Source organism: Bufo bufo, chromosome 6 (assembly GCF_905171765.1).
Source record: "Bufo bufo chromosome 6, aBufBuf1.1, whole genome shotgun sequence".
Classification (NCBI taxonomy): Eukaryota; Metazoa; Chordata; class Amphibia; order Anura; family Bufonidae; genus Bufo; species Bufo bufo.
This window is the reverse complement of record NC_053394.1, coordinates 310353458-310372441: the sequence shown is the minus strand read 5'-3', so window position 1 is coordinate 310372441 and position 18984 is coordinate 310353458. Positions and strand designations below refer to the sequence as shown.

Sequence of the window (18984 nt, the reverse complement as noted above, 5' to 3'; positions counted from 1 at the left end):
TGCATTCTGTTCCGTTTCATTGGCTTCCCATGCCAGACAGAAAAATGCCGAAAACAGCGTTTTTTCTGTCCGGCATGGGATGTGGAGCAAGACGGATCCAGCATGACTCGCAATATAAGTCAATGGTGCCGGATCCATTTTCTCGGACACAAAAGAAAACAGATCCGTCCCCCATTGACTTACAATGGTTTTAGTGGCGGATCTGTCATGGCCATTTTCGAGATAATACAACCGAATCTGTTCATAAAGGATGCAGATGGTCGTATTATCATAGCGGATCCCTGACGGATCAGGCAAAACCGCAGGTGGGAAAGTAGCCTCACAAAGATTGTTTTGCTAGGTTTTGGCGCAAAAATAGTTGCAAAGCCCCTTTTTGCAACTTTTTAGATGCTAATGTGACAGTGTTGTTGCACAGACGTTTTTATGCCGTCCTCACCACTTAGGACAAATTTACTAACTTTTAGGCTAGGGCTGCGCAACACATAGGGCACAACTACACTGCAACATGTGTCGCGCAACAATTTTTATAATGATAGTCTGTGGTGGTGCACTGCGACATGCTGCGACACGACAGTAAATGACCCCAATGACTTTAATGGGTCTACGGACCGCATTTTGCTGACCAGAATTGGCCATGTATTATAATTTGAGGAACAGACATATGGATACGGACAGCACACGGATACGGCGATGACAAATTATATAGGGCTCGTTAACATGAACTTTTTTGCGTTCCATATACGGGCCATTTTTTTTGTTCCGTATACAGAACCATTAATTTCTATTGTTCCTTAAAAAAACGGAATGTACTCCGTATGTATCCCGTTTCCGTATTTCCGTTCTGTTCAAAGACAGAACATGTCCTATTATTGCCCACAAATCACATTCCGCGGCTCCATTCAAGTCAACACATACTGAATGTACTGCGTATGTCTTCCGTATCCGTTCCGTTTTTGAGGAAACATCTATTAAAAAAGTTATGCCCAGCCCAATTGTTTCTATGTAATTACTGTATACGCCATACGGAAAAACGGAACCGAACCGGAAACTCTACTGAAACATAAAAACGGATATGCTAAAAAATGGCCCGCAAAACACTGAAAAAGCCATACGGTGGTGTGAAGGAGCCCATAGAAAGTAACATGGCAGCCTCCAGCTTCCTTGTAGGCAGGTAGTAAATGTGGAAGCTGAAAGTGAAGCCATATGGCGCACGCCTCCACCTCATGTCACAGAAACAAAAGACTGAGGGGGGAAAAAAATTCCATTTCCTGACTAGTGAAACCTCAGCCTCTTATGTCATTTCCCCTTTAAATGAATCAACTCCAGACAGGGAAATTCCGGTAAAGGGGGGAGGGGAGAGAGGATTGTGTGTAGTGGATGGGAGGAGACATTCTATAAAAAATCCTTTGAAGGTAACTCACGCAGAGGAGAGTAGTAAAGTTCGCTGGGAAAGAGTCGCATAGCAGCTGGGGAGATAACGCTTGCTATCAGACACCGAGGAGTTTTGGAATTGTCGCAGCAGAGGACTAAGCGCCATTCATCATGAACGTGAGGCTCGTGCTGTTCCTGGCCGGGTGCCTGCTGAGCGCGGCTGTGGCGGAGTCGGTAAGTGGCAGTCGTATAAAAGCGCGGGGAAGGGGGGGCAAGCGCATAGCTGGCATTCCTGTGCTGTCCGTGGGACTACAGTCCCAGCACACTTCCTTTTTGAGCGCATTTCCTGGTATTTGTAGTCCCACCACATGAGGGCAGCTCAGACCTCTCAGGTAGATCCAGAGCCCGCTTGGTAAGTGGCTTTTGTCTGGTTGCCCGGGCTCTACAATCCGGGGGTGTGTGACTGGAATGTCTCCATTCCTGTCTCTTCCCTTGTCTGCTGGCTCTGAGGCTGGCCCTCTGACCTGCCCCATTGTTCCTGAGGAATTCCAGCACCTTTTCCCTGGAAGACTTAATGAGCTGTGGATAAAGTCCTGACCGAACGCGGCCCCCCGTGTGGGACTCCTGGAGTGTCCTCCATTACAGCCCCCGATGCTGGGAATGTAGTGTGTTCACCGTCTGTGATGTTGATGTGCCCGTGTAATAATAGTTTCGTGGTCCGGTCAGACATCGCATCGGTCGTCTTCGAGTTATTAAAGGGAGAACCGGTTTGGGTACCACCACACGGTGCGGTTCAAGCGGTTGAGTATTGAGTAGCCGCGTTGGGCTCTAATTAACTTGTGTGGCCATTAACCACCTAGACTAATTGGTGATCTCGGAGCCCACTGTGGCCCTCGAGCGTAGCGCCACACGGTTGCGCAGCGTGGTCATAGAAAGGTCCAAAACCTAGGGGTGGTCAACTTTAATAAATGTGCTTCCTCACAAAATAGCTGTCCATGAGTGTCTGTTTTCCAAGTGTCGAGTGTGCCACTATATCATTTGGACTTGCCTATAGAGTGGGCATCACAGGAAGATTTGAGAACCCCCCCCCTACCAAGTCACTGAATATAAATAAATATTACCACAGGATCCCCCTATAAGTGTCCGGTGCTTTCTCCGGCGAGGTTGGTACTCCCGCCGCCTTTCTAGGTCACAAACCATTGATGTACAGCGCTATAGTCCATCTGACCCGTTGCTCTTGCTTTGTTTGAAAACTACAACTCCCAGCAGGCCTGGAGGGGGTTGGCGACACGTGTGGCGTCATGTTGTGTTTGCTGGTGGGCCTCTTCCATGATCTCATCTATGACTGTTGCAGCAATGGCTCCGGGAAGCCTGCGTTGACGTTGCGCTCATTCTTGCTCTCTGGCCAAATAACTCTTTGGCGAGGGGCGACCCCTTTCTGTGTCTGAGAAGCTAATGTTTAGATTCCAGCTCGTGTTTGGAATGTTCTTGTTCCTGGGATAAAGGAGCCTCTTGACCGTCGTCTTAGCAGATGTTTCTGGCATCCTTGTCAAGTAGTTATGTAAAACGAGGAGCTTGGATAAACATGGAAGGATTATGGAAGCCAAGTTTCCGGCATAGTTGCATGTATTTTCATTTTGGGGGCCCCCAGCTGTGACTTGGCTCGACCAGTGCTGCTTCTACGTGTTTTTATTTATTTTTGCACAGTAAACAAGTTTGTGGGGCGTCCAAATCGGCCACCCCAGGTCCCTCATAGACGCCTGGCTTTGATGTCTCCACATGTCACGGTACATTAGTCTTGCAACATAGACCCTCCTGTCTTGCGTAATGTCACAAATGACTTCTCTGGAACTTTTTTTTTTTTTTTTAACAGGAAAAAAAAAATAATCTTGCCCATTTTAGGAAATGATTTTCTTCAGGCTTCCAGAGAACCAGGAGAGGGAACATCAGATTTCTCACGGATGACAGTGCGTGCATTTTTGTGGGGGTCACTGACCTCGCAAGCATTGGCTTGTAAGACGTAGATAAGTTTTAAATTGTAAAAAAATGGAGATGTGATTAAAGCTTTGGGGTCTTTTAGGATGCAGTGAGCTATTTCACATATGCTCCAGCGGGTTGAGCAGGGTGGTGGGGGGGCCTGAATTGTACCAGTTCAAAACAACAACCAGGCATCCAGAGTCAGTCTGCCAGTTCAAAAGCCCAGCGCCTATAGAATGAGGCCCCTCCGGGGGAATTGTTCTCTAGGGGGGCCGCCTCGTTTGCATATAAATGATGGCGTGCTTTATGAGGTAGGAAAGTGTTCTAGTTAAAAGATCATTTCCGTGGCAGAGATTGGATTACCATAGTTAACGTGGACTCCTGGGGTTGGATCTAATCTACAATCAGATTGGTGGAGTTTGTTGTTTTTAGATGTCCTGATGAAGGGGTTGTGTATGGAGCCGCTAGATGCTGTTTTAGACAAATATGTACCCGATTTAGGTATATAGGTCTTAAAGGGATATTTATTTTAACCCTAGCCCGCAATACCTGTGGAGAAATCCATGCTCTCCTGCGCTTTGGTAATTTGTTCTGGCTCCGAGGGTCTCTTCACTGGTCTTAAATTAAAAACTCGGGGGCTTTTTTTTTTTTTTTTTTTTTTTTTTTTTTTTTTTAAAGCTTACATTGCTTAAACTTTTTATCTGAGCAGCCCTCTAATTACCGTAGCTTCCCCTGGAATGATTCCTCCCATTCCTAAATTTTGTAATTATCTTAAAACATAGGTGCCCTATAGATTGTACTGAAGTGTAAAAGGGAATTCTGGTAGTGACAAGTTATTCCCTATCCACAGTATACGGGATAACTAATCGGTGGGTGTCCTACCATGGAACCCCTGACGTGCACAGGGTGGCAGGTTGGGCATGTGCATTGCCGCTCCATTCAACTGTACTGGGATTTTGGAGACGGCAGGGCACAGCGCTCATCTCCCGTAGAAATGACTCAAGTGGCTGTATCATTTTGGGGAGGCTCCGAGTAGTAAAAGGTCCCCGTTCTTGTGATCGGTGGGGGCCCCAGCTGTAGGACCCAGACTAATCTTGTAGGTATCCCCCCCCCCCCCTATCAATACAGGAATACCTCTAAGAATGCAAAGGCCTGACCTGTGATGGCTAGCCCCCGACACTCCAGCTGTGGTAAGACTACAACTCCCAAGATGTTCACTTTGCTTGGCTGTTCTCAGAACTCCACATAAATTAATGGAGCATGCTGGGAGTTGTAGTTTGACCACAGCTGGAGTGCGGGAGGTTAGCCATCACTGCGTGGTCGTGACCATCGGGGGACCACAGTTGCAGCCATCCCTTCAATTTACACGTAGCATGTGCCGAATTGAGGCGTGCTCGCCTAAGGTTCTGTACAGGCCACCTCTGCCCAAGGGTAGACCATGTAAATACTTATTGGAGCCTTAAGCTTCCTCCTTATTGAGGTCAAGTCCTGGAAAGACTGTCACCCATTGCCTGGGCGCTGAAGATGTCTGCCCTCACATGACTTGTGTTTTCTTGTCTACACTGGTAGTTGTAGTGCTTTGTACAGTTCACCTTAATACATTCGTAGCAGATAAACCGTTTCCTAAAACGACCCCTTTACTGGGCACTGTTCGGCTTGTAATGTAGGCATGTATTGCCTATATCGGGGTTCAGCAACCTTTAGCACTCCAGCTGCTGTGAAACTACAACTCCCAGCATGCACATTTGCTCAGCTATTCTTGTAACTCCTATAGTAGTAAATGGAGTTGTAGTTTGAAAACAGCTGTAGAAGCCGGAGGTTGCTGATCCCTGGCCTACCTCATTGTACAAATATGGGAGGGGCGGCCGTGTATGCACCTATGCTTCTAAACACTCTTCAGGTGACTAATGCTGACTACGCAGGTGAATAACTACTCTTAATGTGGCATTTCTAGCCTTGCGTCACCTGCGTCCCCCGTCCGCCTGGCCTCTTAGTAGTTTGGTAGGAGCATGATGTTTTCTACCGCCACTGAGCAGCTGCTGTATATTTCTGAAGTGTTGGGGACTGTGCAGTAAACATCCTGAGCTTCTTTTGTTCTGTCCCTGGAGAATGTCCTGAATTCCAGGTGCCCTTGCATGCGGAGAGAACTGCCCTGCGTGTGTACCTATTATGCTTCACATCCTGACCACGTCAAACCCTACACAAGTGGATGCCATGCGTGTTGTCCGCTGCGTGAAAGAGAGCCAAGCCCCGTTCCGGACAGCACCAACACGGAGCATTAACATGACTGATAATGCTCCGTGCCTCTCTGTGACCTTTTTACTACAAAATCGCAGTGAGATAAAGTGGTCACCGTGATTTTGTAGTAAAAAGGTCAGAGACACGGCTTGGCTCTTTCACGCAGCGGATTACCCACACGGGATCCTCTCATGTGACAGAGCCCTTAGGCTTTTAGTGTTCTCGCTCTTGTATACACAGAATGATATATGTATTTACTGAAGTAGACCAGTCTTTTCATGCCATCTTGCCTGTGACATATGATACATACTGCTGTAAATAAGGTGTGCTGCAGTTTGGAACCCGTTTTAATTATGGTTAATAACTGTTAATTGGTCCCAGTGAATGACATGACTGCAGTAACACCCAGCTCCATCATGGTACAAATTGTATTACTGGAAACGAGTTCAAACACGTCTGATGGACATATTGTTGGCCTGATCTTCACCTTGAGCTTTGGATCCTGTGGTCTTTTAAGGCGGGGGTCATTATATACTGTTACATCCACTGTATGCTATACAGTATCTTCCATTATATAAACTGCATTAGGACACTTCTTATAGGCAATTCCACAGAGCAAGTAATTATTTGTAATGAAAAAGCTACTCAACGCCAGGTAGCAAATACAGCCAGAAATGTGCCATTGGCACATACATTTTACATTTTTTGTATGTGTATTGGATGTTATGTTGCTGAAAACAAGGGAAAAGTCAAACCACCTCCTGCAGTGGAGAAACTAGAGCCAACATAATGGCCAAGAGAATGCAAACTTAGGCCAATTTTACATGAGCGATTTCAGTCTGGGAAGCGTATTCTTTGTGCCGGCCATGTTTCCCGGACTGAACACTGCTCCTAACTACTTATGATGCTATGTGTTCCTGCCTGACTGTAGGCCTTCAGTACTGTACTTAAAGCATTATCACGGTCAGGTAGGCACAGCATCCTACATCCTGAGTTCAGATCAGAGGAGCGTTGTTCAGTCCAGGAAATGTGACCGTCACGTAGAGCGTACTTCCAGGACTGAAGGCGCTTGTGTGTGACAATGGCTTTAGGAACTGGTAATTAAGATCAGCAAGGCCTCTACAGAGGTGAGGTGGTCTGCAGATCCAACTGGGAAAGGATCTCCAAACATGACTATGGGTGGCTTTAGTCTAAAGGTAGATTTTCCTATAAGAAAGCCTCCGTTACCACGCCTGGGCTTACATTGGTGAGTTTACATTATAACAGACATATAAGTCTGTAAGTGGCCACCACCTGGCCATGTGTCCGGTGATGTCTGGAAGCGTTCCTTTAGAAGGGCCATTCTTAGACCACTTACGATTCTTTATTGGGGAGGTGCCCAAGGTGTCACTTGCTGTAACTCAGAGGAGTCCGCCGTAGTATTAAGGCTGCACTGAGCTAGATGCCACGCATTTCAGGCCATAGACACAGTTAATAGTGAGTTCTTGCTTTACAACCCTGACATGTGACAGTCCTTTTCTTCACATGCAGTTTAACAAGTCCTGTATGACTTACATAAAGTTGGAGGTGTCTGGTTACCTTCTCTAATGGAACAGTACATTCTCTATTGTAGGTCGCAGGAGTTCGTGCTAACACGTTGAGGCGAGGAGAATGGCTCTATTGTCTACCTGGCTTTTGTTAGAACAGGTGCTGATCCCCTTTATTTGCCTTACATTTTCCTTTACTACATCGCTCTATGTCGTCCTATCTTTGCAGCCTGGAATTTTCCCCTCTCTATCACGGGCTGATCAGTTGCTCCTGCTCCCGTGTCTGCCATAGCCTTACTTTCAGTTGACTATACCCAAGGTTGCATTGTTGGTCGCAGGAAGAGCTGGTAGTGCTGCACTCTCGTGGGTCTCACTATAGCGGTCTACAGATGTCTCCAGCTGTTAGTGTTATTTGATGAGCTGCTTCCTTCCACATTACTTTAAAGTCATTCCTATTGTATGTGGTTTCCTCTTTACTCCATAACATCACAGCTTTTCTCATGGCCCTTAAGTGTTACGCCAAGAGGGAATAGTCGGAAGCGCTATCTTCCTTGAATCTAAATTCAAGACGATTGCTTCCTGGCCTGTCACTCCATATGCTAGACTCTTTGAGCCTACGTAGGGTTCATCTCTTCATATAGACACAACTTGTCTGCACACAATTCTTGTCTTTTTGGGGGATAGTGCTGCTTCGGCTTCCCTTTTGTGCACTTGTTTAGGCTACTTTCACACTAGCGTTCGGAGCGGATCCGTCTGATGTTTCATCAGACGGATCCGCTCCGATAATGCAGACGTTCGCATCCGTTCAGAACGGATGCGTCTGCATTAAAACTTAGAAAATTTCTAAGTGTGAAAGTTGTCTGAGCGGATCCGTTCAGACTTTACATTGAAAGTCAATGGGGAACGGATCCGCTTGAAGATTGAGCCATATTGTGTCATCTTCAAGCGCATCCGTCCCCTTTGACTTACATTGTAAGTCTGGACGGATCCGCTCGCCTCCGCACGGCCAGGCGGACACCCGAACGCTGCAAGCAGCGTTCAGGTGTCCGCTCACTGAGCGGAGGCTGAACGCTGGCAGGCGGATGCATTCTCAGTGGATCCGCCTCCACTGAGAATGCATTGGGGCCAGACGGATGCGTTCGGGGCCGCTCGTGAGCCCCTTTAAACGGTGCGCACGAGCGGACACCCGAACGCTAGTGTGAAAGTAGCCTAACATGGGTGGGTGACTGGATATGAATTCAGTTCTGGAACATTCATCTGAAGACAAGAAATGATCTCCATTTCTGATTCATACAGGTTATCATACTACTCAGCAAACGTCCACCATATTCCTGGTGGCCACAGGAGGAAGCGCGTTTTTTAGCAGTGTTACATCCACCACATTGGAGCTATGCCTTGTCTACATTGGACCGGCCGTCTCCAGACAGCAGCCATTGGTGTGCTAATGACTTCACACTGTAATCACAAATCTCTGCATGGTGCCAGCGCTCGGCAAGCAGCTGACTCATTACTGACGAGGTACAGTCAGTGGTGCGGAGGGCACACAATGAAGTGCATTTTCTACCCCAGACACTTTCATTAGTCATTCATTCAGAAAAGTGTTAATTTCCTGCTTTTATTGAAGGCAAAATGAAGATCTGTTTGCTGAGCACTTATGTGTGGCAAGATGTACGCGTTTAATTATTGATGAGATCTGATCTGTGTATTCACCTTCTGCTTTAGCATGTATCCCTGACTATTTGGGTCTTTTGGGATTCCACCCCCATAGTTTTAATGATTGTCTGTACAGGGGACCATAGATTTAGATAGAATAAGGGTATGTTTGCACAGTCTTTCTGTGCTGAAATTTGCATTTTTTTTTTTTTTGTTATGGCGGTTTTTATAGGTGGATTGTCATTCCTGCCCATTTTAGTGGGAGTTCTGGACTCAATCTACTTCAAGAATGGACAGGTCACTTGTTTGTTCCAAGATTTATTTTTTATTTTTTAGCGCAAGTGGGGGAGCACAGTATGAATTCACATGTGGATTCCTCATTGCGCTTGGAATCGTGCCAAAAAAATGAACATACCTTATAATCGTCTTGATGTCTCCTTCCTTACCTATCCTCTTGTCTCAGTAATATCACAAGATGATCGGCTGTGGAGAAAGTTTGTAGGGCACTGAGAGTAACACAAGTGTTTTTTCAAACCTTATAATAAGAAGAGTTTAAATTGGGTTTTTCACTTGAAAATCAACTACTGAAGTTATCCAATGAAGTCTCACGCGACTTCACAAATGACTGAACCTCTTCATCGAGCCCATGAAAATACTGTATGGAGACAGATCTCCGCACAATATTAATTCAAAGTTTTGAATGAAGCTACTTCAGACTTTAGCATCCGAAGCTCGCTTCACTCATCACTATGTATATTCTTCGGCCAATGGGCAAGTAAGAAAGAACGCGTTGAGGAAAGGTACGAAAGGGTGACTCTGTATATCGGCACCATTACTAGAAACCAGTGCCATCACTTTCTAGTTCACAATGACCATTGAAGTGACCAAAATATGGCAGTCTTGACTTGGTTACACTTTAAACGTCTTCCATCATACTTCATTTTTCATCTTGGACATCACATAGTGGAGGCGGCAGAAGCCATTTTACAAACAAAACAGATTTTGTTGTATCTTCTAGTAGGTGAGGTCACTGGCACCATGTTATGTTACACCAACAAACTATCATGAGGACATTTATCGGATTAACCTAACAAACCCTGTGGTGGTGAAGTCATATTTGCTGTTCCTGATGGCGGGGATCATAAACATGGTGTGCTAATGCGCTATTACCATCATATCCTCTAGAACAAGTACAAGCAGGCCTCTCCGAGCTGAGGAACACACAGGCAGGAAGCGCTTTCCCCCCCCCCCGGGCTCAGATTCTCCTTTACAGAGACTGCTTCATCCCTAAAGAAGGTTCTTTATGTCAGTCAAGGATGAAAACTAGGTTCGGCTCAGGAAGAGTTTGATTTCCATGTACTTCTCTGATTTCAGTTAACAAGCACACGAAGCATGGGTTTAAGTACGGATACAGGCTTAACGTTGGTCCTCGCCTACGGCTATGTTCAGTTTACGAAATGTGGGATCATTGCAAGGCTCATGGTCTCAGTCTACGTCTTCAGTGCAGATTTTGTAGGGCTGTGTACTACAGCAATGCAGGATTAGGCTCTTCTCAAAGCCATATTGGTAGGATGTGGATGCCTCAAGTATGTGTGAAGTGGCTTCTGCACTCGCTTGCTTGAGTTTTCACTTGGTAGTCTCATCTTGTAAGTTTTTTTTAGACAAAGCAGACATACAAGATGATGGAAAGGCTTCAATGGTGCATGTCCTTCCCTACGATGATAAAGGGGAGCCTCACTTTGTAACCTGCCATATTTTTATTTTTTTTTCCTATTCTTTTGCTGTGGGTCTGAGCTTCTATGGAAACAGACTTTTTAGCGTTACAGAGAACGCATAACTCAGTCCGTTTTATGGAGAGAAGTTTTTGAGCTTTCTCATGTTGCACCACATAAGTTAATGGCAGGGTGCAATGTTATTTTATACAATTTCCAAACGCTTGTTTGAGTGCCTGTGACCCTAACCAGTGCCCCCCCCAATCCCTGAATATTGCGTAGTCCCATAGTTTAGTGCATCTTAAAGGACCCGCTTGGCTGTAGTCTCCTGCAATGTCTGATCGTAGTATGATGAACAGTGAAGTATTGTTTGTTCATTATAGATGCAAACTACCTGCACCGAGGTGCAACTGGACAAGTGCCACCAGCTAGGCAAACATGTGGCAGCTCATGAATTCTCCTTTGTATCGCCAACCATTTGGATATTTATGATCACAAAAGTCTGTTAAAGCAAAACAGAAAGGTTGGCTCCCTCCGCCTGCGCTGGTGTAATACTGTATCAGGTAGCATCTCTGCAGGGTCAAGGTAGAGGTCTATACTATTTCATGCGGTTGCTTTGATCTCTTACCTGTGCTAAAGATGTTCAAAAGGAATGGCTTTCATCCGGCCATGTCCATTCTGTTCTCCAGCTATTGTAAGGGTGGTATTGATTACTTTCCAAAAAAAACATGAGAGCCTTCCAGAATCTGAGATGGTAGAAACGGATATTACTTTTATGATCGCATTGTCTGCAAATCTGTAAAGGGGCCTTTAATCTATTTGCTGCACACGGGAAACTTTTGGAGACTCGTTCACTATTTTCAGCATAGTGATGAATAGACGTGCCCTTTAAGTAGCACAGGTAACATGGCTGACATAAGTGAAAGGTTTATGTAATATGTTGGTTGGTATCTATTCAAATAATTTCTTTTGGACACCTAAACGCCTTTGGTGCTTTTAGGGTGTATTCCTCATCTATTCTGACATTTTATGGACTTCAAAAGATATTTTTGTATACTGTCCTTCCATGACATTCAAAGAGAATTAGGGGATATCTAACTGATTAGTGGGAGGGCATCCACAGCTGGGACACCCACAGATTCTGAGAACTGGGTACCTATTCCCCCATCCTGATGGAGCAGTAGATTGAGCAGAAGTGCTGCCTCTCCATTCATTCCTTATGGGACTGCAGGAGATGGCCAAGCGCTGTACTGCAGTCCCATAGAGAATGAGCATGCGCCACGCTGCTCCATTCAATCTGCTGCTTCCTCAGATTGTGGGAATGGCACCCCTGTTCTCGGCATTGGTGTGGTCCCAGCAGTCAGACACCCATGTTCAGTTGTCCCCTATCCACATGATGGGGGATAAATTCAAAACTTGGCAAACTCCTTTCTTTGAAGAGAATAGAAAAAAAATTAAACCTCCACATACAATTGCAAAAAGTATTAAAAGCTAGGAAACGTTTACGTCCCAATCTATTAAAGATGAATTGAATCTGTGCGGTTCACTCTGCTTCCCTGGCATGTGATGATTAGTGTCGCCGATCCATGGGCCTGTTTGCAGTAACTTCACCATTTCGAACCATTTGTCCCAGAAGCTGACCTTGCGGAGTGCAGTTTATCTCGCATTAGAGTTAAATATTATCCTGCTGATGTAAAAATGCACAGCAAAACAAGAACATGCAAACCGCCGTATTTCCAGTTGGTCCATATTAACAGAATTTCCAGTTGACATTATTTTTTATTCTTGCATCACCCATTAGAATGAGTGAAATTTTTATTTATTTTTTCTGGTTTGGATTTTGAGGTTTCTTTAACTTTTTTTTTTTAGTCCAGTTTTTTTCCTAGGTTGTGGTTTTCCTATCTCAACCCAGCTTCCTGTTGGGCATTTATGCACATACAGTTGGTTCTGTTTGCGGTGGCACTTATCTCTCTTTACCCATTGCTCAAGCTCCCACCATGTATGCCCACAAGCTCCTGCAGAACCCCTTTACAAGTAGGCAGGTCAGGCTTTATTTCACTTGGTTGCCTTGAGGGTCCTACATACTATATTACTAGGCTTATTAAAAGACCCCAGAACTTGGTTTACCTGTAGAGTCTCCATATAACACTAGGTGACTTCTGATAGATATGTCTTGTGACTAGTTGGCTATCCTGTTGACATCTAGACTTTCCTTGAAGACTCTCTCATTGCTGAACCGGTTTTTTCCACATCTGTTTCTTTTTATGACTATAGTTCCTGGAGCAGGAACGTGCCGTTAATTGTCATGAGCACAAACCCCTTTTCGGGACTTTGTGTGTGTGCTCACACCAGTTTATTGTGCAAGCAGCAATCTTGGAAAATCACCAGGAGTTTCCAACATGTACGAAACCAAGTGACAAACTCTTCAGGCAATGCAAATATGAACTGTCACAACGCTGCCTTTTAGAGGCGTTGATTTCAAAATATTGGTCTCCAGTGAGCAAGAAATGTTCTTTAGATATGTAAAGCTGTTCGGCAGATGTGCACATCCTGAAATGTCGCCTTGTTGTAGCCTGGAACCTGTGAGGTTTGACAGTGCAAAGAATAACATACAAGCAAGTTTACGGCACCAAATAATGCCACCAAAGATGCCCAAGCATCCGGTGTGGTGGTACGTCATTAGATCCTGTGGTGTCCGTGACTGGAAAGTGGATTATTTTTTATTTTTTTATAAATAAAAGGAGTGTCCTTTTAAAGCAGGTGTGGTTGTAGCTTTACACCTTGCAGTAAAGGAGACTTCTGCACCAACCTGTTTTAATTATTGAAATAAAATCTCCTTGGGAAGAAAATGGCTTGCGTGTTGGCTCACCTGTATTAACCGTTTCACTGCCAGAGCCTTTGACGCAACTGTGTCCCATCATTGTTTGTTTTTCCTCCTCGTTTTTTTGGCCCTGTTTGAATATTCAGATTTAGGATTCAAAGTGGTTGAACTTTGTAGCTGCATTTAAGACTAATGTATTTTTTATTTTATTTTAGATAAGAGAAACAGAGTTGATGGACCCACATACAATGATCGGGGGTCTGCTTGAAGCTTCAGGGTCAGACGATGAAGATATATACACTGACAACTATGATGATGAAGATTCTGACTACTCTGAAGGGTCCTCTGGCTCTGGGGATATAGGTAGGGTTATTTTTATGGCTGCTCTCATTAAAGGGCTTCTACCACCAGAAATACTGTTATGTAGCTGACTGACATTAGCAAGGCCTTAAGGAGAATATGAATATTTATTCTGCCAGCTTCTGCTCCTGTAAGTGCCCAGGAATTTGAGCTTCACTGTGAAGTGCTCTCTGTATTGCCTGCACCGCTATCCTGCTTGACGTGACCGCTAAAGTGGTCGCTTAGTTGGATGCTACAGCTGTCACTCAAAGCAGAGACTCGATGCAAGAGGACACTTCTCACTGGCCACTTGCAGGAGCAGATTCTAGCAGAATAAAAGTTCATATATGTGCTTCTTATAATAAAAGCTCCACAAGAGGTATGATTTGTCTTGGTCTCCTCATCCCGGGGAAAAGTTCAGCATATTTAAAACTGCAAACAAACTCTTTAAAGGCCCTATCAATGCCCTACAGACTTATGCAGACCATTATGCATTTGACGAATGATCAGAATTTAGAGAATTATATTCTCTAAGCTTTATGGCAAACTCGTCCCGTACTTGGCTCATGCCTTCCATTCTGCTCTCCTTGGAATATTTGCGCAGTGCTCGTGAAATCAGTGTAGACAGGTTTAAACCTATCTGCCATATAAATACATTGGAAAAACAAACAAGGTGTGGTTGTCGAAGACTTGGAAAAACAAGATGTTAGTCTACCAGAGAGACTTGTGTGCTGAGTAAATATACTGGCTGCTTGAAATTTAAAGGGAAAGTCGTAGGCTTCCTGTCACAGGTTACTCGCCTGTCGGGGGGGAAAAAGTAACCAAAAGATGGTGTCATTACAACTATACGCTTATGTCCAACTAGGACCATGAAGTTGGCGTTTATGAGGCTTTTTTTTGTAGCGTTAGTTAATGAATGTAGCAGAGGCTTTGAAATGAATACTGATTTCTGATCTTTATCTTCTTTTCAGATGAAGAATCAGAGGATGACCTTGAATCAACCATCGCCACACCCACTGTAAGTGCTGAGTTTTACATGTACATCTGTATTATCCTTGCTTAGAGTGCCTGTATTTGTGCCAAGTCATAGAAACATTGAGATCCTTTTAATCGGTGTACATATTAAATGAGTTACATTTGTCTTCACCCCTCCTTGCGTAGTATAAGGCATAGCTTTAATCTTCAGTAGTTTGCACGTTATCCTTATTGCTTGGACTGTATTTCAACGTACTTATAACCAAATGTTTTTCTTACACTCACAGGTAACCCTTGGTAACAAAATTGTAGAAGACGATGTTCGCAAGGTAAAAGATCAGAATGAAGTTGTCCAAATCAACAATGATATAGAAGTCTTAAAGGAGAATATACCTGACGATCAATCAAATCAAATCTCAATGGCCAGCACCTCTCATGGCTTCTTCAGCAGAACAGAAGTTGTCATTGGTAAGTTTGTTTTTTTTAGTTTTTTTTCACTTCCGATTTTTCTCTTCATTCCACATATCCCAAAGAATTCCACCTGTGTGTGGAATAAACCAAAAATAAATTTGACAAGCATGTTGTGTATTTTACCCATTCATTAAGCGGAAGGAACAGAATTGTCCATTTGTTTTTTGTTTTTTCAAGAGTTCCTTCCTCTTATTGTAATGGTCTGACTTAACTCATTCATTTAAAAACAACTAGCTACCTTACAACCGGATGTTTTTCTTGACTGAGGAAAGCCTTCTTGCATGTAGCGTGCCAGACATATGTATAAAGAGTTTATATTAAACATGTCTGTGTAGCCCTATTGGGGGCTCTTAAACATGTCTCCCAGATGTCTTACTGTACTAGGCCTTAGGCTGGGTTCTCACGGGCAAAGATGCAGGCGCGTTGCGGGAACATGCACAATTTTTCCGCATCAGTGCAAAACGGTTTAATGTGTTTTGCACGCGCATGAGAAAAATCTGCATTTTTGGTACCCGGACTTCTTCACAGAAGTTCAGGTTTGGGATTTGTGTTGTGTAGATTTTATTATTTTCCCTTATAACATGGTTATAAGGGAAAATAATAGCATTCTTCATACAGAATGGTTAGTAAAATAGTGATGGAGTTAAAAAAATAAATAAAAATGTGACTCTCCTTAATCCACGTGTTCGTGCATCCCGGCTTCTCTTCTTTGAGCAAAAGGACCTGTGGTGATGTCACTGCGCTCATCACATGATCATCACCATGGTGATGGATCATGTGACGGACCATGTGATGAGTGCAGTGACATCACCACAGGTCCTTTTCCTCAAAGAAGAGAAGCCGGGCTGCACGAACAAGTGTAAGTTAAATTTATTTTTTATTTTTTTTATTCCCCTCCATCCCTAATTTACTAAGCATTCTGTATTCAGAATGCTATTATTTTCCCTTTATAACCATGTTATAAGGAAAAATAATAATGATCGGGTCCCCATCCTGATCCTCTCCTAGCAACCATGCGTGAAAATCGCACCGCATCCGCACTTGTGATTTTCACGCAGCGCTATTCACTTGTATGTGCATATAGAGCATGCAGCGATTTTTCGCGCAACGCACAAGTGATGCGTGAAAATCACTGCTCATGTGCACAGCCCCATAGAAATGAATGGGTCCGGATTAAATGCGGGAGCAATGCGTTCACCCTCACGCATTGCACCCACGCGGAAATCTCTCCCGTGTGAAAGGGGCCTTATTGAACGTCCATATGCCGTAAAAAATTGTGGCATGTTCATTGGACTATATATATCTGTGAAGCTATTTTGTCCTTGAAGAGGTTATCAAGAGTACAAAAGGCTCCCCCATATGCTGCCCCCCCCCTTCCTCCTGACATTCCAATGAGGAACTGCATGTAAGGGCCATCCAACCTTCTGGATATGGTACCGACTGTCCTCCAGCCCAATAAACTTCAAATACTGTCCTTTCCCTTCTTTTAGTAAAATGTCATAAAGCTCCTCTCTCTAACATGTTAATCTTTTTTACTAAATTAAAGAAAAATAAAAATGTTTTTTTTGTCCCGCTACAGCTGTTGTTGCTGGTGGATTGGTCGGCTTGGTGTTCGCCATCATCATAGTCTTGCTGATAATGCGTGTTAGGAAGAACAAAAAAGGTGACATTGCCTACGACACAGTGAAAAAACCCATCTATAAGAAGGCCCCAACAATTGAGGCATAGGCTTCACATGGACCCTTTCGACTGTCGAACAGACTTTGAAATGCATTGCTGAGCTGAGAGATCAAACCTTGTATTACCAAATGCATTTCTGTGACCCAATATTAAAACTGCTGCAGCTCACACAGTTTAAGTTTTATTGAAAGAAAAAAAATAAGCTGTATTTTTTTGAATCCTAAAGAAATGAGATTTGCCAGATATATTTTTTATTTTTATTTTCTGGAGAAAGGCAATGTTTTATTTAATATAGAAATTCCAAGTGCTCTTGCCAGCAGAGATCATTTTTTTGAAATAAAGGTGGATGCTTTAAGGAGTTAAATACACTACATTTAAAGAGTGGACAATGAACGTTTTGTGGTAATTTTTTGTAAACGCTAATATGCATATGTTCTGTAATTTAATGATCAACATGTCTTCCAGGTTAGACTTTTTTTTTTTTTTTTTTCATATATGTATTTGTGTAAAGATTTAGGCTACTTGAGTACAGACCTCTTATCAGGTGTTGAGGCGAAAGTGTGACCTTATATTAAACAGTTTGGTCCAAGAACTAGTTAACTATCTGGCAACCGCCATTAAATATTGGGGCGGTGATGGCGCTGGTATGCCAACGAGTTCTTTGCCTGGACAAATTCTAACTATACCTCATCCAATCTCTAAAAGAACGATGATAAACTGCCATTAGAGGTACAGCAGCTGTATCCATAAAGGGTGCAAAGTCTGCTTTTCTAGAGTGAATGCCCTTTGTGTGTGTGTTTTCAGTGTGTGGGTATGTATGTGAATAAGCTGATGTCATTGGCCTTAAATGGAGAGACATTAAATTGTAGTCATAGAAATCTTTGAAATGTTTCAAGAATTTCTTTTTTTTTTTTAAGAGAATAATACAATTTAAAGATTCTGATCTGCATTCAAAATGTATTTTATAGTAAATGTTAGGTTTGAATAGCATTTGTAATATTGATTGTAGAATTGTTTCTTTAATAAATGCTTTTTTTTATTTAAATTCCCTTTGTTTCATGTTACCATCTGTGTACATATGTATTATATATTTGTATTTACCAAGGGCTTTCTAAAGTGAACCTGGCACCAATAATATTGGACAAAATAATGCATTTTTATTTTTTGTAGGTCAATGTGAGTTTCATGCCCACATCAAAGCACTACATGTGGTTCCTTGATATTGGCAACAGGTTCACTTTAAACTAATCTGTAGGGCAGTCACTAAATTCTGCTTCCATTGGGTTCTGTAATGTATAATAATGGGTTTACTGTGGACTGACTGCTCTGTATTTCTTTCACATTGGACCATACAATACTACTTGTTTGTTTTTTGTACCTGTACAATATTTCAATGTAGCAACTATTAAAATATATTTATATTTCACAACCTTTTATAGTAGGGTTCTTTCTTTATGCTCAAGAACGAAGTGGATGCTTTTTCAAACATTCGATCAGTGAGACTGCCATTAAAGGGGTTATTCAATGATTGATGAAGAAAAAATAAATAAAAATCAGACATCCTAGTATATGGCAGCCTCTTTCTAACAAAGCTAGAATCTGTCCTGTACTTCACATGGATCCAGAGATCTCCCTGTTCATTGTTAAGTGTTCTTGCATGGCAAGACCACTTACGGTTATCTCACACATATATTGTTTTTATAGCCAAATTTACCACCCTAACTCCTACCACAGTTTTTACACTGCATAGACAGTAATATACCGAAACATGCTGATTGTTTCCGATTGGTGTGCTATTACTTTGTGGAACGTTTCGCCGAATGTTTCACAAAATATCTGCGTTTTTGTGGCGAAATAGGAATTGTTTTGTGGTTCCATAGGAATGAATGGCGGAATGTTCAAAACTAGATTGGGAGCTGAAAAATCAGGACATGATTTCTAAACTGCCACCACTCCCTCATTTTTCAAGCCCACCTACACAAATCTTATATCAAAACGTTCAGCTATCCCTGCTGCCACTAAGCTAAGCCATAGTCCTGATAGTTTTTCACAATATGACCATTTGTTTGCAACTCATGCTGCCCATTGACATTAATTGAAACTCCACTCTAGCCACCTCAAATTTGAAGGGTAATATTTCAGAGACATACTATGCATCAAAATGTAGGTCTGGGTCTTGTTCTCACAATATAAAGCCCTTCGCTGTAGGATTTATAATTTC

The 18984-nt window shown here is 43.1% G+C and overlaps 1 protein-coding gene across 1 annotated transcript; it reads left to right on the top strand.

Annotated features, from left to right (window-relative positions):
* Nucleotides 1-1406: 1406 nt before the first annotated feature.
* On the top strand, nt 1407-18194 carry LOC121006157 (syndecan 4-B-like). The gene is made up of 5 exons (XM_040439126.1): nt 1407-1605; nt 13514-13661; nt 14609-14655; nt 14900-15080; nt 16663-18194. The coding sequence occupies exons 1-5, from the start codon at nt 1543-1545 to the stop codon at nt 16809-16811; spliced, it is 588 nt and encodes a 195-aa protein (XP_040295060.1). The 5' UTR covers nt 1407-1542; the 3' UTR covers nt 16812-18194.
* The last annotated feature ends 790 nt before the right edge of the window (nt 18195-18984 follow it).

What these genes read in the sequence shown, in the direction of transcription:
- LOC121006157 (XM_040439126.1), top strand. Translation starts at nt 1,543, where the DNA reads ATGAACGTGAGGCTCGTGCTGTTCCTGGCCGGGTGCCTGCTGAGCGCG. An exon ending in CTCTGGCTCTGGGGATATAG is followed by an intron (nt 13,662 to 14,608) that starts GTAGGGTTATTT and finishes TCTTCTTTTCAG; the next exon opens with ATGAAGAATCAGAGGATGAC. An exon ending in CAGAACAGAAGTTGTCATTG is followed by an intron (nt 15,081 to 16,662) that starts GTAAGTTTGTTT and finishes GTCCCGCTACAG; the next exon opens with CTGTTGTTGCTGGTGGATTG.